This window comes from Excalfactoria chinensis, chromosome 2, assembly GCF_039878825.1.
Source record: "Excalfactoria chinensis isolate bCotChi1 chromosome 2, bCotChi1.hap2, whole genome shotgun sequence".
In the NCBI taxonomy this organism is placed as follows: Eukaryota; Metazoa; Chordata; class Aves; order Galliformes; family Phasianidae; genus Excalfactoria; species Excalfactoria chinensis.
Genome location: NC_092826.1, coordinates 12568651 through 12591868, shown reverse-complemented (window position 1 = coordinate 12591868; position 23218 = coordinate 12568651). Strand labels below are relative to the sequence as shown.

The following is a 23218-nucleotide window of genomic DNA, read 5'->3' as shown; positions in this document are numbered from 1 at the left end:
AAGTATGTTCTTGAGAAAAACCAAGATGCTAACTGGAGACTCAGAGGTGTGTTCAGGTAGAAAAGCTTGGTATTAGAAGGTATGGTCAGTTTCTGTTCTTTGCCTGGGATTCCACTTAACTCATGACTTCTTATCCTAACTATGTTGCTTTTCTTCTGTTGATGTGTTATGATCATGTGCATGTTTATTGTTGTGTATTACCTCTCATACAATGTTCGAAACCAGTCAGAAGCTGAAGATCAGGCAGATTGCCTTTCAGTTATCTACAGTCTCCTTCCTCGTCCCTCTTTAGGAACGATCTTTGAACACACTTGCTTTACGAAAAATAGATGCAACATTGACAGACATTTGCAGAACCTGTAGCTCAGGGAAAAAATAAAATAAAATGAAAAACTTGCAATTTATAGCTCCCTTTCTACTCAACCAGTGTGGATAAAGACAGCCTAAATGTTTCATCTTTGTCGTGAAATAAGCCAGCTCCTAATACCAGTGTGTTCAGGTTTGTAACCCTTCAATTACAAGATCTTAGGTTAATAATCCTTAGGTTTATAAGATGTGTATCCTCATATGTCAGCACAGGAAGGACATCTTGGTAAGTCTGAACTGTTTCCAATTGAACGCCCTCCCCCCGCCCCATGTGGGCTCTTTGGAGTTTTTTGGTAGTTTTCCCCAAGGCACTGACTTCTTTGTGTAATCAGTTCTTAGCTGAAGTGGGAGATTGCTCTCATACTTGAATGATTGATTAATAGAAGCTCAGGTGAGTGAACAGTCATTCTTTTCAGACAACTTTTCAGATTACTTTTCAGCTCTTCAGGTTATTAGCTGTGGAGCATCCATCCAATTATCAGGGTGCACTGGCATGGTTTGATTCTGCTAGCAGACTGTTACCTTAAGTTAGATTCAGGGTCTGTGTTGACATGTTTCATTACTGAAATACTTTCGTTGCTACTATGCAGAGGCGCTCCTTAACAGTTCTTAATCATGTGGCAGCATGAATTCTTTTTACTTCCATTTGAAGGCTTGCTTCTGACTGTGTGCATTCTAGTTGAATACATCCGTACTTCATGAGTGTTGGTTGTCTTTCAAAGAAGTCTCTATCTCCTCTTTGAAACCGAAGCTGAGCAGTAGTGCGTTTAATATTTGTGTGTCAGTCTTGGAAGGGTGAGCCAAAAAAAGCTATGGTGAGGTGGTAAAAGACTACATCAGCACCATTTGCTGCATTAATAATAAACACCAAGGTGGAAGACTGAGACTCTCTTGTAAGAAAGCTATAATCATAAAAGATTGATGCATCAACACATTAATCTGTCATTAAGCTGCATTGCTTTGTGCTCTTGGCAACAGCACATGAGATTAAGACTAACATTTGGTACTTATTTGGACTCATCGACTGTGCTCCCAGAGATGGCCTTCTCTTGAATGAAGCTAGGAAATACTGTCTTTTGCTTTTGAGCTGTTTACTGTACAAGTTCCTTTTAAGGGGTACTCCTTACACCTTGAGAGGGAAGTCTTGTTCCACAGTTTGTCTCGTTCATCTGATACTAATGCTGTTGATAACATTAAGCAGGAGCTTGTAGTGAGGAGAGGTGAGTTCAGGGTCATTTTCACTGTCACTGCTTAACCTAAAGGTCTTTGTGCTCTTTCTGGACCTGTTAGTGCAGGACTCTGATTCTGGCTTTGATGTCAGCACCTTTTGCCTGGTGCCCTGTATGCTTGGTAAGCCTTGTTAAGCTGCACCTCTTGGTTTGAAAATTGTTCTTCAGTTGCTGAAACAGAGTTTACTGACATGGCAGAGTAGTTCTTGTTTTCCTTCTCAAAGTTATTCTCTGCGGTCTTGCCTGTCTGATTATCAGTACTGACTGTACTTATCTGTCAGCACATAATGAGGGAGTCCTTTTTCCTTATCCAGCTGCTGGATTTTGTGCGTGTCTGTTTGGCTCATTATTTTCCAGTGAATGGAGCCATGGTATTCTCATACCTTGCTCTCCTGGAATTCTCGGTCAAGCCAGTGCTTCTCTGGAGTGCAACCTTAATGTCTGAGCACATTAGGTTACCTTATATGCAGGAAGTTAGCAGAAGGAGGTTTACTCAGTGGTGCAGACAGCTATTTCAGGAGTAAATGTTAGCCCTGGGGGGTCTTTGGGTTTGGCTTGTTTATGTAGTACTAAAATCTCTTGTCTTTTGCACTAATCTTTCCTAAGAATGATGAAGGGAGTAAAGCTGTAAATTTTAAGCATAGGATGGTAGCTCCTTTGAAAAGACTAAATTGGCTCTAGCCTTTAAAATATCTCTTGTATCTCATCACTCCTGTCCCAGCCTCCAGCATCTCCCAGACTCAGCTTTCAAGTTTAGCTCAATGCCTAGGGGGCAGACAGGTGGTGTCAAACTATGGCAGATGTTTCTGCCTTAAGTTTCATAATGTTTAGTGTTTCTTAGTTTTGTTAAGAAGTAGCAATAAACATCAGTTGGAAGCAATGATGATGTATCTGTTAGAGCTTGGTTGAGTTACTTTTATGACTTTGGTGGGGCACTTCTGCTTCCCTCTGTCTTAAAAAAGGAGAATCATGCTCAGAAGCTCATGCTTTGTCTCAACCAAATGGGAGGTCCTTTGCAAGCCTTGCTGTTAATATGTTATTAATCTGAGTATGGAAAACAGATGGGGGGCAGGAAACCCTAAATGATATCATAGAATGTAATTATGTCTTTGTGATGCAGTGATTATTGAGTAGGGGGGGAGCAGGGGAAGAGCAAGAACAACCAAGCAATTATTTATTGAATATTGAACAACCACTGTGCGGGGGAAAAGGTGAAAAAGATCCTTTATTGAGCCCCATACAAATACTTGAATAAATATGAAGTTTTAATGGTTGCCTTCACCCTGCTTTTCAGACACTAAGGTGATTTAAGTATATGTATGCATATTGAAGAGCAAACACAGTTTTGGATAAGGGCCAGGAATTTCATTTGATTACAGCTAAGTCATCGCTTTTTCTACTACCTTACCTGTAATGCTAAGGCCATATCTTATTTACCAAATCAAGAATAGACCAGCTCTTCATCTGGTATATCTTCACATCTGTTCTGTCACTCAAGTAAATTGAAAGGCTAGAGTTTAGGAAGAAAGTTGTACAAGGCTTTGTAGAAGAAATCCTTGAACATTTCAATAAGCTGGGGCGTACTTGCTGCAGAAGTACAACTGTTACTCAGTGTGTATGGAAAGATGCATAGAAAAGAGAAGCATACTTCTCTTTCTGACACCTGAGAATTATTACTACTAAATGAACATATTAATGTGTTTTATCATCTACTGCTAGTTAGTTTTATGGCTTTATATTTCAAAGGTATGCTTTCAATAATAACATTTATTTATGGCTGTGTGCTTCATGAAAGAAGCAAAATACTGTCAAGCATATACAGTCAAATGTGCATAAAATCTTCTAAACATGATTAGACAACAGATTCAGTAAATGTTAATGTTGAAACTCTCTAAAATAACAAATCTGTGGGGCCTGCCAATTTGGCTATAGGCGTTTTCTGGAACAGAAGATGCTGCATGGGAAAGGGCTGGCTGCTTTATTTTATTTTGGGATTCTTTTAGGGAGCAGGGAGCTTCTGACCTCATTGGGCTGCTCTTTCAACCTAATAATGTTCCAGCATTTGAGCCTTTCAGATTCAAGCTAGGTCTGGATCTAGTTCAAAGAAAAGCAGTTATGTTGTATTCATTTGTCTGGTCCATAGCCTGACATGTGGGATGTGTTAAACTGAGGTCTAAGGGCAAAGATGATATCACCAGCACAGTGCAATAATGTCAGTGTCAGAAGCGTGAACCAGTGAGCTGCTGCATTTTGGAACTGAACGCTGTCTTGTGTCACTCTACTTTTTAACCCTTTATAAAAACAAACAAACAAAGAAAAAAAAGTGATAATTAACTAACGTATAATTATGTTGCCCTAGTCCTCACGAGTGCTTCTGCTTAGCTGCCATGTTCTTGGCCATTGTAGAGGACTGACTTCTCTTTGTTGGTCATGCTTTATTCATAAGGTATTTTTCACTTCTGTCAGGCTTTTGCTCTTTGTTACCCCATTAAGGAGTCTCCCCATCAGACCTTATTACTGACCTCCGCTTGAACTTTCTTCCTTTACACACTATCTGACTTTTCCACTGTGACAAGGAATAAGAAAGGAAAAGAAGTATTGCAGACTCGGAAAGAATTATAGTCTTAACTTGCCCTAGCAGAAGTGTGTGTTTTGGCTCTTGAAAATGAGAATGGTTTCATACCAAAGGGAGGAAAAATATCAAATGTGTTTCTGCAAAATGTATCATAGCTACATGCAATTTGAACTGGTTCTTCTAAAGCACTGAATCCCCCTGTGTGGCAGTGTCTCTATTTGTTGCTTCTCCCTTTGTCTTTCAGAGAACTGTCAAAGATTAGTTGTATCAACTCTAAGAGTCAAAGAGCCGCTACTCTGACCTAATCATCATTTTTCTATTTGTTTCTGATTAAGGCTTTTTGTTTTTTGACATTGCTCGTAAACTCGCAGAATGCATGTATCAAAAAAAGAATAATAGCAGGTTGAAAACGTAGCCATGGAGAGGTAGTCGGTGTTTTCAGAAGCTTGCAGACCCTGCTTTGTTCCACACATCCTTGCTGCTGCCAGAGCCCCTCCCAGTCCAACTCTGTGCTCCATTTCCTTCATGGGATGTCTCAGGGGTCACATTTTTGTAGGCTCCAGTAACTCTCAATTTTTTCAGAAGGTTTGAGCTGGATAACTTTCTCAGCATTGCCATCATTGGCTTCAATGGAAGCCAAATTCTGACATAGGTCTTAGTAGTGCAATTAGAACTTAAACTGCAGAATTGCAGGCAAGTGAGTCATCTTTAATGTCTGGAGCCTTGAGGAATCAAAGGAAGGAAACTTCACCTGGTAGATGCAGAAGTCTTTCAGTGATGATTATTCTTTGAAAGGTTTCCTTGAGACAAAGGCAGTTAACTACTTTTTTTTCTGATGATGACGTGACTGTGGGCAATATTGAAGTAGGTTTTGTGCAAATAACTTGTCTGAACACGCAGGCCTTGCAGTTCTGAGCTGGTGCCTTTAAAGGTGAAATGCTAAGCCTCTTAAAGTTTTTCCCTTCATTCATGAGGAAGTGAGCAGATTGAGCTCCTTCCTTTTCAGTGAACTGCTTAACTGAATGGCAAGTTCCTTTTGCCAAATAATACCAGGAAGACCGTAAATTTGTTATAGAAGGGTGGGGAATTTGTTACTTTCTCCCTGAGAAACTCCCCCAGCTGATGTACTGGAGATAGTTGCTGTTGTAAAATAGAGAAGCCTGCCTTCTGACTTTTGGATGTGTCATTTCCATTATTTTCTCTAATTGAAAAGTTGCAGGCTCTATTACTGTTTGGTGTGGATTGCCATACTTGAAGTAGATCTAGAAAAATGCTATCTGTGTAAGATTAGGAGACATACAAAATCAGGCAACAGGTCACCTCCCTACTGTCCTGCTCTTGGAACACCAGTGTTCTTAATAAGTGGGTGACAGAGAAATGAATACCACAGCCTGATCACAGTGACCAAGTTTGGAGTTCACTGAAGTGCTGGGTTTTGAAATAGTTTTTATATGAAATTATATGCTTTCATTCTCATTCAAGAGATATCTTTGAGGAAATTACCTGCTAAAGTTACATTCTGATATTTTAAAAGTTCATAATTATCCTCAAACACTATAACAATCCTTGACTATGTATGGTTGTATGCAAAGGTTATTGGAAAAAGACTTTTGCTGGAACTGGTAATGGAAACTGGCTGTTCTCAGTGGGGTGTGTAAATTAGTTGCTACACAGTCTGTCTTTTAGAATAACTTGATAAGATAGGATGATATTTGGTGTTTTTATTCCTATCAGGTTATGAATATTTCTGTATGGGATGTTATTCTATTTAATATCTCACTGTTGTTTATTCCATTTTAGGGATCTTTCTTCAGTTCTATTAAGTACAACAAGGAGAAAACATAAGCAAATAGTGGGTGTACAGAAGTAACAAAACCTAAATGTTTTATGCAGAAAAGATTCAACAAGTATCTCCTATCTACGAAGAACGAATCGTTTTTTCACATTCTGTGGCATTGCAGTACAATCTTGGATCAAACCACACATGCTAACAGAAAATAATTGAATGATGCTATTTACACGGATCTGATGATGTGGAAATAAAATATTGAAAGGAATACGGTTATTGTTTTCTTTATTCTTCCATCTTTGCTGCACTGAATGGATTTACTGGAACCAATAAAGAGTTCTGTTCACAAAGCTATAACTGCAGTATTAAACTTCGCACGCAAAACTGGTTGTTAAGAAAATAATTCAGCCTACTCTGCTAACTGGGTTTCACAGTTAGCATAAAATCATAGGATTTTTGAAGGGTTATGCAGCCACACAAATCCTGCTATCCTCACTGAGCTATACAATTCAACTGCTGGGATTATACTGAAAAGATACATCTGTGCTGCAGTGCAGCTGCTTGGATGTGTGACAGGGGCTCATTCTTACTGGTGCTGAGCAGCATCTTACTTTGCCAGTAGTTATTTGAAGCTTCAGAAGCTAGTCATTGCCAGTGCAAGAATGGCATAATTAAACTTTACGGTTAACGGAAGAGAAATTCTTCAAGTAAGGCAGGCTCATTAAGAGGAAGTTTATGAGGCAAGGATACTTAAAACACAGATTTTGCCATGACCAGTAAGTTCCAGTTAAATCACAAAAATTCAGATCTCAGTCCCACTGAAATCAATGGGAGTTTTCCTGTTGACTTCAGCGATAGAAAGATTTGGACCTCCTTTGGATTTATCTTCCAATTTAAGATTTTTCTGATGCTTACTAAATCTCCCCCAGTGTTTACATTTTAAAATGTGTTGCCAATTCAAATAGCGTTGTCTTGTACTGTAAAAACTAAAATAAAATATTTATTTTGGCATCTTTGTAAGTGGAATTTTTGTCATGCATTTAGAACTCATTCTACACTGCTAACTGCACGTAGGAAATGTTCCTTTCTTGTTTTAAGACACTTCTGGTACATGTTTAAGACATTAACTGTAACTGTGTGGATTGTGATTCCCGTTAAGTGGATTTACACTACAGAAAGTATCTAACTCTTAATAATTAGCAATTTGTAAGTCCTTCTGCACATCAGACTATTTTTGCCTGTGAGACTATTGCTTTGCTTTTAATAAGATTGTCATTAATAACATGATATTGAAATGTTGAGTTGCTAACTGTGTGATTTATTCTCTCTTTAACAGAAGAGCTCCTTGTAAGTTAATGTTATGCAGCTTTTTGATAATTTCTCACTGAGTTTTTTTTTCTTTTCTTTTTATTTGTGGAGCATCACCATTCAAAATCATCTTGTTTCTAATAATTCTGTACTCAGTTGATCATTGTTGGCAATACCACCCTATGTGTTAGCATCCTTTGTCAACTAATTTATGTAATAGGTGCTGATGACAGAAGCTGAGATGCAGCTTGCTTCACTAGTCAGCATGGGTTTTGTTGTTTTGTTGTGTTTTGTTCTTTCTGTGTTTTATCATGCACGATACCTCTTATAGCATGCTTAACTTTGGCTTTTCTTCTTCCATCCAGTAGTCAGTAGTCAGTCTTGGAGGTGGTTTGCTGTTTTCATACTTCAAACATAAGCTCTGGTTTGGCATACCTGTGTAACATCATTCATACATTTTTCCTCCGTCCACTACAACCTTAATTTCAGCAACCTTACTGTTGGAGTAATGCAGCCACTTCTGTGGGTTTTGGCTATTCTGTCTGAGATTATGGAAAACATTCCTCACACACTTCCATGGTACACATTCCAGTTCCTTGCTTTCCAGTCATTTTCCTTAACTGAATATGGTAACATTTTCATAGGCTTCTCAATTTATTAACAATTCATTTCTCTAAAAGCCACCTTACTAATCTTGTAGTTGGTGCATAAACTTTCTGAAGTACCATATTTTTAGAAGCAGCATCTCTTTCTCATAGGTCTCCCAAGAGTAAATTTGAACAGCTGAATCAAAAATGTCTGAAACTACTCTATTATGGAACATTGGACAAATGTGTTTAGTGACTTTGCTTTTTTCTTACTTTGACCCTGGAAGACAACTTGGTGGTCTTACTGAGAAGAAGAATGTATAAAACTTTGTAGTTACAGTTTTATTCTTTAATTAAAGATTTTGTTTTCATCTCAATGATTTACAGGAAACCTGTTTACTTGTAAAACTCCAGCTATTGCAGATATTGTGATTCTGGTAGACGGTTCCTGGAGTATTGGCCGATTCAATTTCAGACTTGTTCGACTATTCCTAGAAAATCTCGTTTCTGCTTTCAATGTGGGATCTGAGAAAACAAGAGTAGGTAAGGTATCATGTTTTTTCATGATATTTATTTATCTTAGCACTTGCAAAAGAAGGTTTTGAAAGTGAAAGGAGTTGCCACTAAGAACAACATTATACTACTGGTTTTTTTTAGCATCTAGCAATGCAGTTTTCATGTTACAGTTGTGAGCTGTTAGTAACCGCGTATGTATAGTACAGATACTTGAAAAAAAATTGCTTTATTTTCTAATGCAGTACTTTTATTTTGGTACATCAGGTCTTGCACAGTACAGTGGTGATCCCCGAATTGAATGGCATTTGAATGCCTATGGCACAAAAGATGCTGTATTGGATGCAGTCCGTAATCTACCATATAAAGGAGGGAATACGCTAACAGGTACAGATTTATGTTTTAACTTTAGCATTGTATTAAAATTTTAAAAAGCCCAGCTGCACAGACTGAGAAGTTTTTGAGCTTTCTATAAAATGGATGTTTGTTTTGCAGCGTGCTATTGGCTTTATCCAATGTCAGCTTAGGATTTCTGAAGTGCTTATCATACTGGCTCTGCTTATACGTGAACTATTTGTGGTTGAAGTGAAGTGTTCTACCTGTGAAGAAGAAAATGCAACATCCATTCATAAAGTTCTTGCAAAAAGTTTTGTTCTGGGGAAGGAAAGAATGCTGCTTTAGTATCTGACAGCTGGCAATAGTAACTATTCATATCTTTACCTGGGGCTTTTAGATTTCTATTGACCTTATTGTAGTTAGAGCACTAAAGCCCCAGAAGACACTCAGTGTTAGATAAATGGGGACCTGTTTACCTAGGATAAATACAGTCTCAATACAACTCCAGTATCATCAAAGTTGCTGTTAAAAATGGTAACTCCCTTACCAGGAGAATGCCTTATCGAAATGCTGCTTTTCTTCAACAGACTTGGTTTTTGTAAAAGTGATTGTAGTGAGTCAAATAAACTAAAAATGACAAGTTTATAGGGAAGTCTTCTTGGGCTTCCATAGCCAGATCAAAAGACCACTAAAAATGAATGTCATCTCTGTAGTTTAGTTTCCAGTTGGAATGTATTCTTTTACTAAATAAGTTCTTCTTTTGTACTCATTCTTCATGGAAAGGTTTCTCAGGATCTATAAACTAAGAGAAGATATAAAAGTTGTGATCTAAGAAAAAAAACAACTGTATTTTTCCATTCTAAAATATTTCTTTCTTCCAGGTCTTGCGCTAACTTACATTTTGGAAAACAGCTTTAAGCCTGAAGCTGGTGCAAGGCCTGGGGTATCTAAAATCGGTATATTGATCACTGATGGGAAATCCCAAGATGATGTTATCCCTCCTGCTAAAAACCTACGCGATGCAGGCATTGAGCTGTTTGCTATTGGTGTGTATTCTGCCATATCTGTATATAGTGTGCCATTACATTACATTATACTTCAGTATATTTGTATGTGTTTTCCTGTATAGTAAGTAAGTGTTGTTTTATATCTTTATCCAGTCAGTATAACCATTAATTTAAATTTTCTTTAGTATATTACCCAGCAAATTATAACAATCACTGGAATTTACTGGGATACCTGCATGCAACATTATCAAGAGACAGTTGGAAAAACAAATAGAAAGAATTGGAGATTCTATCCAGACAAGATGTTTTTTCTTTTATGTCTCAAATACTCTCTTTTTGTTTTCAATGAAAGGTGTGAAGAATGCAGATATAAATGAACTCAAAGAAATTGCCTCTGAACCTGACAGTACACATGTTTACAATGTTGCTGACTTCAACTTCATGAATACCATTGTTGAAGGTCTTACCAGAACAGTGTGTTCACGAGTAGAGGAACAGGAAAAGGAAATCAAAGGTAAGAATTAACCTAATATTGGTATCAACTTACAGCTACAAATCCTTTTCTGAATATCTGCAGTTCTAAACTGGCTTTGGGCATTTAAGTCAAACTGTATATTCCTTTGCACTCAAGACGGTAAACTGTCAGGGAAGTTATCCTCCCAGGTATGTTTTATTTTTGTTTTGATGTCTTTACTCTTTGGCTCTTTTTCTTTGATAGTGCTAAATGTTGTAATATTTTGTAGTAATAAAGCAAACAAACAAACAAAATTTCATACTACTATATTGATCTCCAAGTAGTGAGCAAGGGGAAAAAAGTAATAATACACAGCTTTGGAGGTGAATTGGTTTAACAGCTGTGCATGGAATTGTTGCTTCTGTGCTGTTATTTCTATCTGCTATAATAGCTAAAACTGCTATTTTTAATGTTGCCTGAGGTTTTGAACTTTGCAGGTTTTAAGATTGCTTTGTACCTTTCTGATGATACTTGTTTTTCTTACTCATTTAGTACATTTCTCAAATAAATTTTAGAGTGTAAGAAAAGGTCATGGTGGACAACGCTTTTCTCATATTAAAAAGAAAAAAAAGGCCTCTCCAACCACAGTATTTTTGGCTTTTCTGATCAGAAGAAATGTCTATGAGGAATTTGTACAATTATGCTGCAATTTGTACGTTTTCTACCTGAGAAAATTCTTTCTATATGGCTTCAGTGGAGTTTGCTCATATTGCTTGGTTTGTGTCTCTGTGATATCACAGACACACTTGAGTAATTTTTCAATAAGCTCCTAAGGATTATCAGTAGAGAAAGTTGTCTTTCGCGCATTTCTACCTAATTCAGTGGAAAATGTATGTTAGTGTGGTTTCAGTTTTTAATTCAGCCAGTATATCAGTTTCTGACCTGCAGAGGAACACAGGAGATCACAGCTGTTTATGTACATGGATGTTTTTCATAACTGAGAGGAAGGCATCTTGGGAGAAAAAAGAAAAAAGAAGAAGAAAAGAAGCTTGAAAGAATGATAGGAGGAAGGACGGAAGGCTTAGTTCTGTATTTTTTCCCCTTTCATATAAAGCTTTTTGCAGTACTAGGGAGGCTTAGTTCTAGCGGGAGCTCCATGTGCAGCAATTGTTATTATTAACTGTTTGTTTCCATTGCAACTTACCTAAATAAAAGTGCAATAGCCAGTTGTTAGATTTACTGATGAGGAGAGATCTTTGCAGCTTCAGTAAATACAGCAAACCAAATAATCATATTTTGCAAAGGAGAATTAAGAAATTTCTGTTGTCTGTAACCTAGGAACAATTGCTGCTTCACTTGGAGCTCCCACAGATTTGGTCACATCTGATATCACAGCTAGAGGATTCCGTGTTAGCTGGACGCATGCTCCAGGCAAAGTGGAAAAATACAGAGTTGTGTATTATCCCACTCGAGGAGGACAGCCTGAAGAGGTAAGAGGAAGAACTAACCAGACAGAAAATCCATGGCCTGATTGAAATCTACTGCAAAATTCCCTCTATGGGCTTTGAGGCACACTATAAATATGATCACGTATGTTGGGGCCATATTGCTTTTCTGTCATGTAATGTAAAGTAAATGTTTTATAAATGTGCGAGTACTTTTGAGGGGAGGGCTGAATTGTGCCTTCTGGAAGGGGCCTACATTTTATTTGCACACATGGATACTTGAAACAAATTGTAGCAACTTCCCCAGTGCTATTCTGTTTTCAAAAGTGGAAGTATGAGGTGATGGTAAGCCAGATTCTGGGTTCTAAGAGCAAATAGTTCGGAAAAGGAAGAAAATATGGGTCTATATTTTGGAATGTCCACATCCAATCAGTGATAATTTACAGAGATGCTTATTTACATAGGAATTAGTGGCATCCTGGAGGTAGGCAAAAAATGCACTAGAATAAGCTTTTGGCTTCGGCTGGCAGCTCATGAAAGTAAATGAAAATGCTGATAAAGGATTTTGCTAAGGATATATGTTAAGACTTTTTTTCACTAGAAACACTGGATTTAGCATCACTGTCAACTGGCAGTACGGTGTTTATGTATGTAGTACTAAAGGAATATTTCTGATAATGTAGGAATTTTATTAAAAAGTGAGCAATACACAAAGTTAAACTGCATTGCATACACTCATCTAAACAATATCTTCATTCTGAATGGCTACTTACGTCAGCTAAACATTTGAATTATGCACATACTTTTTTTTCAGATGCCTTACTGTACACAAAGGTAGCAGATGCAAATTCAGTATATTAATTGAACTGTAGTACACTGATTGTTAACTGCAAGTTAAAAAGTCATGTAAAAGAGAAATGTATTGATTTGAAAGCTATACAGTTAATTTGCCATATGTGTATTTAGTTGAACTTTCTTCCTAACAGGTTGTTGTAGATGGAAGTTTATCAACGGCAGTTCTTAAGAACCTGATGTCTTTAACTGAATACCAGATAGCTGTATTTGCAATTTACTCAAATGCTGCTAGTGAGGGCCTCCGTGGAACTGAAACTACACGTGCGTATCCTGATCATATTTGCTATGGATTTGACTGTCTGCATTTAATCATACCATGTAAACATTAGTATCTGTGAAGGAGAACTAGAGAAGGGAGTCTTGTTAAGCTTAGCTCCTTTCAATGCATTTGTTTTATATTAATTTGTTTGAATTAATTCTGGGCTAAGTTCCTGAGTCTGCATGCTCTGCAGATCTTTGAGAAAGGTTTTATTTATCTCTTGGCTGAACTTTGTTGTATTGAACACTCCTAAGGTTTGATTGTGGGAACCAAGCTTTATAAATAAGGTTTGTAGCTGAAAATGATCTAATGAGAGGAACATTAGGTGGGACCAGAAATACCTGCATGTGATTCCCATCAGTACCAAATATTTCAAGGTCACATCTGTACGTTACTTTCTCAATGATTTCCATTGAATTTCTATCAGCATAGGTTTATGAAGGGGAAATCATGCTTGACCTCATGAAGTTCAAAAAAGGAAAGTGCAAAGTTCTCCCGTTGGACATGCATAAACCCAGGCACCAGTATCTTGTTAGAGAAGGCCCTGATTATCTTTGTAAACAACAAGCAAAACATGAACCAGCAAGTGCCCTTACAGAAGCGCTTCCAGGCTTCGCTAGGCAGAGTTTTGCCAGCTAGTGATCCTTCCCCTCAGCTCAGTACTGGTGAGGCCAAATGTGGAATGCTATGTCCAGTGTTGGACTCTCAAGTAAATGAGAGATGGGGAGTTACTAAAGTAAGTCTAGTAAATGACCTCAAAGGTGATTAAGTGATTGTAGCATCTTTCATAATATGAGAAGCTCATCCAGCCATGGCTATTCAGCCTGGAGATTAGAAGACTTATGTGAAACCATAGGAATGTGTAAAAATCCCTGGTGGGAAGGAATGAAGCAGAGGAAGCCAGACTTTTCCCAGTGGTGCCCACTGACAGAACAAGAGTCAGTGGGCACAAATTAAAAAAACATTGAAGGAAACAAAAGAACGAAAGAAAGCATTGTTTTACTGTCATGTCAAATGCTGGATGAAGCTGTCCAGAGAGACTGTGGAGTCTACATCTGTGGAGATATTTAAAACCCAACTGGATGTGGTCGTCAGCAACATGTTGTAGCTGAGCCTGACTGAACAGAGAAAGTATACTAAATGGTCTCAAGAGATGTCTTCCATCCTCAATAGTTCTTTGGTTCTCTATAAAAGCTAATCTTGCCATTTTGAAAGTAACATAAAAAAGGATCATATAAAATTATCTGAGACTTGCATTTTTGTCTCAGTCTCCCCAGATTTCATCTCCAGCCTATTTTACCCTGTAATACAGTGTTAGAAATTGTTTAATTTATTGAAGCAGAGACATTTACTGAGCTTTCCTATTGCACCTGGTATTTCTTTGAAGTCACTTAGTCAAGTTCTGACTAAGCCCATCTCTACTGACTTTGAGATCTGATCAGATCACGCCCCAAGGTCATGTAGCATCAAGAACCATTTTAATGGCATGTAGAAGTAATAGTTTGACATGTGCAAGTATCAATCATTTCAGATGACATAAATTATGCAGTTTAAAAGTTTTATCACTATCCTAATAGAGAACTATGGAAGATTATAATTTGCATTCTTGCCTTTGTGTGAGTCATAAGTGTGTGAAATGTATTCACACACACAAAATATGCATAATGCTACTACTTAATATTTAAAAGTGACTTAAGAGACACTTTTAGCTAGAAATAAATATGAAATACAGTCACATTTAAATTTCTTACAAATATGTTTTTTTCTGTTCTAATTTATTCCAGTTGTTTTTCACTATACTTGTGGTTTAGTTTATCCCCATGGCTTTATGAAGATAACCTAAAGACTGTCTAAGATGCAAACTGGCATTCTCTAATTGTTTATAGAATCATAGAATCATAGAATTACCCAGGTTGGAAAAGACCTTGAAGATCATCAAGTCCAAGTGCAGCCTAACCCTAGTACCTCATATATATTTATACCCTATTTATACCCTATATATATATATTTATATTTCAGATTCTGAACACTGTAGCTGAAAATGACAGTGGAAAACACCCCTTGTTTAATTTCCAGTCACTTCTTTGTTATTTTTTTTAAATAATTATATATTATATTATTAATATTATAATGCTATTTCTATTACTAGAGTATCTAGGAGTTCCTATTAAGACTATAAGTTATAAAGAGAATACCTCTATTGGAGATATGTACAATAAAAATATGCAATAATACAGGTGATAGTTGCTGTCTGAACAGGAATCAGACAATGTGGTGGAAAGCACCTTCAGAATACTTTAGCAGGATTATTTTCTTTCTATAGCATTTCAGAGATCTGAGTAGCCCTCTGAGGGAGGAAACAAAAGTCAATAGAAAATGTTTGTGGGTAGTTTCCTCTTATAATGAAACCCAGAAATATAGAATATGAGATGGATATGGTAGAATTTAAAAGTATGGATATGGTAGACTTTAAGAGTCTAAGCATCATAAGCAGGTAGTCTGAAAAGTTTGGAAGTGAAGGTATGTAACCTGAAAATGGAAACCAAAAGAAAGGCCAGAGCTGAACCTTTGTCCAGGTTTACCAACAAGCTGAGTGAACAGCCACAGTGCAGAAAAAAGCATGAGGCTGGTGTGTTATGTGTACAGGAAAATATGATCTCTGTTAGAGCTTGTTGAACATAATCTAATAGATGTACACCTCCTTGAAGATGTAAAACAGGCTACAATTTTTCTTTACACAAGGAGATTAGAACCTTGAACTATTAGAACTGTAATGAGAATTATTTTCTGAATATGTGTTTGCATATCAGATTTCTCAGCAAAATGCAAAGTAGAGTTTTTTTGAACCTTAACATGCAATCCTTTATAGTCTCTTTGAGTTTCTAGTAGGAAAGGAGTAATATCAATTACCAGTGCCTTCTTTACCTGTCAATCCCTTTAATTCATTTCAGGGAATATTTTCCATGTGTATGTTCCAAAGAAACAGATGAAGTTCCTTTATATCTCTTCAATGACTGGAGAGATATATGATTGGATTGATGGTATCAAAAGCAATGGAGAGGCCTTGGAATGTTAGCCTGTGAGGGGAAGAAAAAGAGGACAGTCAGAAAAAAGCTACTCTAAAGAGTTACAGACATGCAAAGAAATAATCAGGGACGTGGCTTAGCGTTGTGTTGCTTTACCAGTGTCATAAATCCACAAATAAATCTCATAATAATGTTTGAATTTCATTCAGCCTGCTTAGTCATACTCACTAGATTAGCATTCACCAAGATTTGTGATGGATGATTTGCTCATCTTGCATAATCTCACTGACATAGGCCTGGAAGTCTGTTTGTACTCTCCAGGATTAAAGCACACAACAGCTTGTGGTCATCATATTTTGCTGCGTGCAATTTACTCATTCAGGGTTTCCTCCAGGGTGTTCTACATCAAGGCTGTTTCTCCCACACCCTGGCTTGGGAACTATTGCTGTAAAAAAAAACACCTCTGGGGGCTTGTTCGTTTTAGCAACCTTGCCCATTCTTCAATAGCAATTGGTTGTCTGAATACAAATCAGGGAGAAGGGAGGGTAAGATCTGAATGGAATGATTTGGTGCTTAAAGAACAGGAAGCCTCCTGATGGAAATGTTCAAAACCATCTAAGACAAAGAGCTGCAGATATTTGCAAGGGCTAACTCTGCCCTGGCATTGGAATTGGTTAGATCAGAATTTCCTTGTTTCTATAATTCTGCAGACATTTATGTACTAATTAACTCTTCATAGTTGAGGGAAACAGACAGCACTTCTGTGCTTGGAGATAGCCAAATTCCCTTGTGTTTTCCGTGGTAAAATAAACTGAAAACTATCTGGACATTCAGGTGAGATAACTGAAGTGTCTGTCTCTTTTCTTTTGTAGTTGCCTTGCCAATGGCATCAGATCTGAAACTGTACGATGTGTCACACAGCAGCATGAGAGCAAAGTGGAATGGAGTAGCGGGTGCCACAGGTTACATGATCTTGTATGCTCCCCTGACAGAAGGGTTGGCTGCAGATGAAAAGGAGGTAATGTGTTGAGCTTTCATCTGAATAATAATTATTCAAGAAATAAGTATTTTAAAGAGTAATGCATTTGGCCTTTAACATTCAACTTTATGAGCAAATACTTTATTTTTCCATTACTGCTGTAAGTAGTAATGTTAGTAGTGTTTGACTTTATGAAGAGAGGCCAAGTACCAGCTGATTATTTTTATATGTCATTGTCATTAAAAACAACAATTTCATCTGAATTGAAGTGATGCTCTTGAAATAATATGTGCCATTAATACTTCATTATCTTATAAAGCAAACACTTGAAAGGAAGGAAGAAAGAAAGAGGAAGACATTTCCTGTGTGCTATCAAAATAATATGAAGTTTATCCTTTGATCTCATGGAAGTAAATTGAATTAGCAAATATCCCATTTATTGCTTTTCTTTCAGTTCTGTACTACTGCATTATTATTTTTTTCTGCTTAACAATAATGCGTTCCCTCAGAAATGTACTTTTATCAGGTATCTTTAGGAGGAAAATGAAGTGAGGCAAGGCAAAGCACAATCTTCTACCATGAGTAAGATACTAAGAGCAGTAGACTAAAAATAGTTTTTAATGTAGTTCCAATGAAACTTTTGGGACAGGATTTTATAAGTTCTTATGCTCCAGTTTCTATATATTTGATTATATGTAGCAACTCTGTTCAAGAAAGAATGCTACAAAGCATTCTAGGGCATGCAAACATGTAGGAAGAGTGCAGCAAGCTACCAAAAACATGTGTAGACTTGCGGTCCCTGCAAAACGAGTCTCTCCCTGAAACCTAATTGAATCAGGAGGCCTGAGCCTTACCTGATGAAAGACTTTTTTTTTCCAATAAATAAGCCAACTGTGTTTCTGTGTCTGTCATTGAAGAGGTGGAAAGCAATTACACACCTTAAATGGCAATCAGAAAATCTGAGCCTTCCTGCACGTGGAAATGAATTTGTTCTCTAAAAAGCTGAAAATGAGGCAAAGTGTAGCTGGGAGTGAAAGGCCAATAGTAGCTGCATGTTCTAAAGAGTGTTTTTGTGTCATTGCTGATGAGACAAGTTAGTTACTTCTAAAGTCCTTTAACCTTCATGTTTTGGTGTTTTAGCAATTTAGCATCAGAAAAAAGCTCAGTAAAACATCTGATCACATGAAATTTAATGTACTGTGTGCAAATAGTATTCTTTACTATCGTGAGCCAATTCAGAAATATTTGTCTTTCTCTTTATGGTGTTTTTAGATAAAAATTGGGGAGGCCTCAACTGAACTTGAGCTGGATGGACTGTTGCCAAATACAGAATATACAGTCACAGTTTATGCCATGTTTGGAGAAGAAGCTAGTGATCCCCTTACTGGACAAGAAACAACATGTGGGTAGTACATGCCTATATTCACTTCAGTTTTAATACAATTTTAGAATAATCTTTGCTCGTATTAGAAAAAACATCAGATTTTAAAATCCGATTTGAATAGTCCATAGGACAAGGTCTCGACTGTACTTCTGTTTTTTAATGCAAATGCTGTGGATTTATAGAGGCATAGGATGTGAGTTTCTGGAAAAAAAATAATTTATGGAACAGAATTGTGAACTCCTTTCTCTCGTTGGTAGTGGTACTACACTGTGCGTATCCCTGTAGATTCAGTGGAACTAATGATAGTTTCCTGAGCTTGCTGAAGTTGACTGAAGGTCACCTTGTAAAGCTAAACTGAGACCACTGTTTAGTCTCCTACAGTCACAGAACCAGGTGTGTCTGGGTGAGGGAGTATGCTCAGATGGAGAAATTCTTTCCTCTAGCTCAGCAGTAGACAGTACAGATGGAAAAGAAGCAAGAAGAGATTTTTGTGCAACCCCCACTGCCTAACATCTGGTAAATGAGGGATTGGAAAGTGCCTGTGCACTCATGATAGATGACGTGTTTTTAATAAGCAGTAAGATTTTTGCCAGCTAAATTCTGTCCTTTACTAACTGTACACAGCACTGTACTGTGTAGCTCTCTAAATAGCTTCAGCATTTGAAAGACAAAGGAATTGAAAATAAGCAATTGTGCTGCAGGAATATTTCTGGGACTGCATTCAGTGATATTTTTATTGTTCCCAGCAGGGAGCGATTACTTCTTGTTTTGTGTTCCTGACTTGAGTAGGACAGTGTGGAAGTGACATATGCAGTAGGTGAGAGAAGTTCAGTCATGTGAGTGCTAAAATAAAGAAGGGCTGGAGCAAAGGCCTTGCAGGGTTGGTCAAGAAGCTCCAAGAGTGCTGTGTGAACTGGGTCATCTCTAAGAGTGTCAATGGTTTTGGGCCAATAACAACAAGAAAACCCACACCTATGACAGAGAGGACAGTTGAAGACAGACAAGCACACAGAGAACTATTTCAGCTTGGGCATGTTTGTGGGCTTGGAAAGAGCATGGAAGATTTTTAATGCTTAGAGCATCAAGTCTTTGACTTTTCTCTCAGTGTCCTCCTTTCTCCTATTGTTTGACTCCCATTTCTTCTCCTTTTTTAAAATTTATTTGTTCCTGGTTTTGATTAATATCTGCCCAATAATCTGTTTTTCATTTATCCTAAACAGTAGTTTGTGTAGTTTTTGACTGTGCCAGTCTGAATTCACTTCATGTCTCATGATCTTGGAGGCTGCTCAGCTCTAAACCTGGCTAACATATTGGAAGGATGATCACATACAAATTCCAGATACATTGGCAAGAGCTGAGAATTCATGACCTAAGTGTTTGATCACTGGAGCTAGTAACATATGTTAGCCAGGCCATCATCATTGCTGTTACCAGACCAGAATAAAAATAAAGGTACCCTGCAACCTTCATTTATTTCTAAGGTGACTCAGTAAAGCTAACTTGTCTTTAGCAATGTAATAAGACATGGGATTAATTCTAATCTTCTGTAGGCAGTTATTCAAATAATCTTCGAACAGGTTTTGATTGTTCAGGCATTTGGCAGTCTGTGCCAAAAGAAAGCTCTTTATGAGCTCGCGTGTCACAAATGTCAGTGTCCAATGATAGTGTCTTCTCTATCTTGATTCAGATTTTAATATTTATTTATATTTATTTTAATTTCTGGGATTATTTCTCTCTTCCTACTAAAGAACAGGCTACGTAGTATTTTCTTCCTGGACCATATCTATCTGCCTATGAAATGATCTGTCTAATTTGCATTACATGTAGTATCACATAGTCTGTGTTTATTATTTATATTCTTCTACTCACTGTGTCATCTGTGTCAGTGACTGGACTGAAACCTTTCTTTGTGCCAAACAGGCATGATCAGTATTCTTATTCTGGGGTGGAGTATTTTCAGGGGCCAGGATTTATCCAGCTCTCACTGTAAACATCACATTATTCTGGTGGCAGGACTGCATGTCCGGTTGTGAGCAATATTGTCAGGCAGTTGTGTTCCAATAGGGAAGAGCTGAAACTAAAGCATTCTGTGGTGTGTCCAGGCTGGTGAATTGAAGTGAATCCCATGACTGATAGAAAGTAGAAACAAAATCCAGCACATGATATTCCCTTCACTTGAGTCAGAGGAATATATTGAGTGCCAGAAGGTGTGGCAAATCTATCTAGTATAATTCTAGTCTGTTCCCATCTTCTCTTTTCTCATAGCCAGGTTGACTTGACAGTTCCTAAGGTGGTTAGGCATTTGCTTGCAGATTCCAGGGCAGTAAATATCAAGCCCATATAATATTTTCTTTCTCCCGTGTGTTTTCATATGATTGAAACAACTTCTGAAGTGATGATATTTATCTCTCTGTGTGGATTGGTGTGGAGTGTGTGTGTGAAGGCAGGATCAACTCAGATAAAATTAACAGATGTTGGGGTAATACAGAGTAGCAGAGACAACCCAAATTGCTCCCTTTTGTATGACAGGAAAATTAAAGCAATCTGAGACTGTTGCATGACTTTGTTTTCCTCCAGCTCATGATAGCCAATGAATGGCATAATTTATAAATATGATTTTAACTGGGGTTGCTGTTAGGAAACAGCTTCATCCAAATACAGCCTTCACAGAATCACAGATTCTACGTAGAGAAGGTGTAAAAAATGGGAAAGGTTAAGCAGACATTAAAAAAAACAAACAAACAACTTTGCAACTTCAGCAATCTTCTAAATGAGATATGCTTTTGTACAAACTTGCTTTTATGTCAGAAGATGTTTTGTCAGGATATTCCTGTCAGGAAATCTGTTGATGGAACACTTATGGAAAACAACTGTATATGGGGTACAGATCTAATTGAGTTACACTGTTATACAAATGTAAACATAAATGTATTTATAAATGTTGTGTAGGTTGTATTCAGTATGAGCAGGAGCAAAATTTCTTTTTCAGTTGTAGTTAAGATACACCTATCATGGTTCCACTTCAGCAAAGAGATAAACTGTATTACCTGATTAAAGCACTCATGTAGCTCCATCGATGAAGAGAATGTATCTTTTAATTAAAATGACTGATATATATATATATATATATATTTAAATGGAAAATCTGTGGCTTAATTTAAAGATAGGAAAAGTTTTGCAACTGAAACCACGATCTTTTCTCTTTCCTTCTCAAGTACCTCTAAGTCCCCCATCAAACTTGAAGTTTTCTGATGTTGGCCACAATAGTGCTAAGCTAACGTGGGATCCTGCTTCCAAAAATGTGAAGGGCTATCGCATCATGTACGTTAAAACAGATGGAACAGAAACCAATGAGGTAAATTATTAGCTCCTCATTCTTCTTAACCAATCTCAGTCCTCCATAGACTTCTGTAATTATAAAGTGTAACCTTTGTAAACAAAAGCTACTTTGTGAGCTGTAAGAAATGCTTTGCTAAAGAATTCTGAAACTTAATGCTATTAAGAGCTTGTTTTAGTATCAAATTCCACTTGGAAGAAATCGTGTGGGACACAGTACTGTATGCTTCTTACAGATGAGAGTAGTCATTCCTGATGTATTTGAACTGAAGGAAAGTACCCAAGTGAATAATGGTTTGTAGGATCAGGATCTTGATGTATATTTAGTATGGAAACATTTATTCTTGATTTGGTCTGGATAACAAGATTTTCAATGTCATATGGCATGAATGCAAGGTCATTCAAAAAGACTGAAGGCTTCCACACATTTTCTTAACGTGTATTGCAGTAATTAGATTTTAAAAACTTGCTTCCTAGAAACAGCATCTGACTTGAACAGAATGATGGTAACAATTTTTCTAACTTAAACTTATGCAGTTTAAAAGTTATGCAGTATTTAGTTGTCACTTGTTACTAAAGGTGTTTTATAATATCTTTTAACATCAATAATCTTTCACAGAATGAAAGATGGGATGGAATTGTATTAACAGAGAAATCCAAAAGAATGCAGAAAAAGTTTTTTAAAGATCACAGTAAATGGTTCTGATTATTAAGACAGGCCAGCTCCATTACGAAATAAGTGGTAGTATATAACTTAAGCCCTTAAAAAACTCTTGTGTGTCAGCCTGTAATCGTGTTTTCTTCTGGGGCATATCTAGTCTTGTGATGCTTGTGGGTCCCTTTCACCTCTGGATATCCTATGGTTCTATGATAATTGCTTTGAATATATTAGACTTGTAATATAATTTATAATGTGAGAATGTTCAGTAGCTTTTTACTTACCTTTCAGCTATTCCCGTATGTCTGTTTAAAGAGCAGGTGGCACTTCTTTTGTTTGTTCTACATTGGTTGCATTTCTCCTGTGGTGCTAAGCAGATCTATTCCTAATGTGTGATCAACATGTATTGCATATTGTACTTCCTGTAGGTGGAAGTTGGTCCTGTTTCGACACATACTTTAAAAAGTCTGACAGCCCTTACAGAATATACTGTTGCTATTTTCTCCCTGTATGATGAAGGACAGTCTGAGCCACTTACTGGCAGCTTTACCACAAGTAAGTATATCCAAACTTTTGAAGGCTTTCCAAGAACAATTTTGATGTTCTCATCCTTTACTGGAAAACGTGGCTGGTAACAGTAAACATCTATGATAGTGGATTCACAGATATGGGATGCTTTCCATTATTTTCACTGGAGTATTTGACTTTGTTATGCCTTTACTGTGGGACCAATTGCATCCTTAGTTGTGGGAGTAATGTGACATCATGGTAGCATTAGTGTTAATAAGGTTTATTTTTGGATTATTTTCACAATCAGTCAAAGTATATGTTATTGCAATTAGGTAGTAATACAATTGTCTTTTTAGTACAGTTGTGGGTTTTGTAACAGTTTTCTACAAATGGTGAATTAAACAAATGGCTGATGGCACTTACTAATGCTTTCCAACATAAGAATAGGGGAAGGACTTTGAGGGAGGAAAGAGAAATGTGAGGTGGAAGAGAAAGAAGACCAAACATGTACAGAACAAGAAGCTGGTACCTACATTCAAATAACAAACAGAAATGGTGTGACAGACAGTGTGTGGAAGGGGCAGAGATTAGGAATGTAGTTT

The 23218-nt window shown here is 37.2% G+C and overlaps 1 protein-coding gene across 1 annotated transcript in view; it reads left to right on the top strand.

The window, feature by feature from the left end:
* The window catches only part of COL14A1 (collagen type XIV alpha 1 chain), a 111131-nt gene that overhangs the window by 21411 nt on the left and 66502 nt on the right, over nt 1-23218 (top strand). Inside the window, exons 6-15 of the mRNA XM_072327548.1 lie at nt 8242-8397; nt 8635-8754; nt 9585-9749; nt 10063-10224; nt 11503-11654; nt 12596-12725; nt 16622-16767; nt 18001-18130; nt 21328-21467; nt 22535-22661. Of these exons, the coding sequence (XP_072183649.1) occupies nt 8242-8397; nt 8635-8754; nt 9585-9749; nt 10063-10224; nt 11503-11654; nt 12596-12725; nt 16622-16767; nt 18001-18130; nt 21328-21467; nt 22535-22661 (1428 nt within the window). The remainder of the gene's footprint in view (nt 1-8241; nt 8398-8634; nt 8755-9584; nt 9750-10062; nt 10225-11502; nt 11655-12595; nt 12726-16621; nt 16768-18000; nt 18131-21327; nt 21468-22534; nt 22662-23218) is intronic.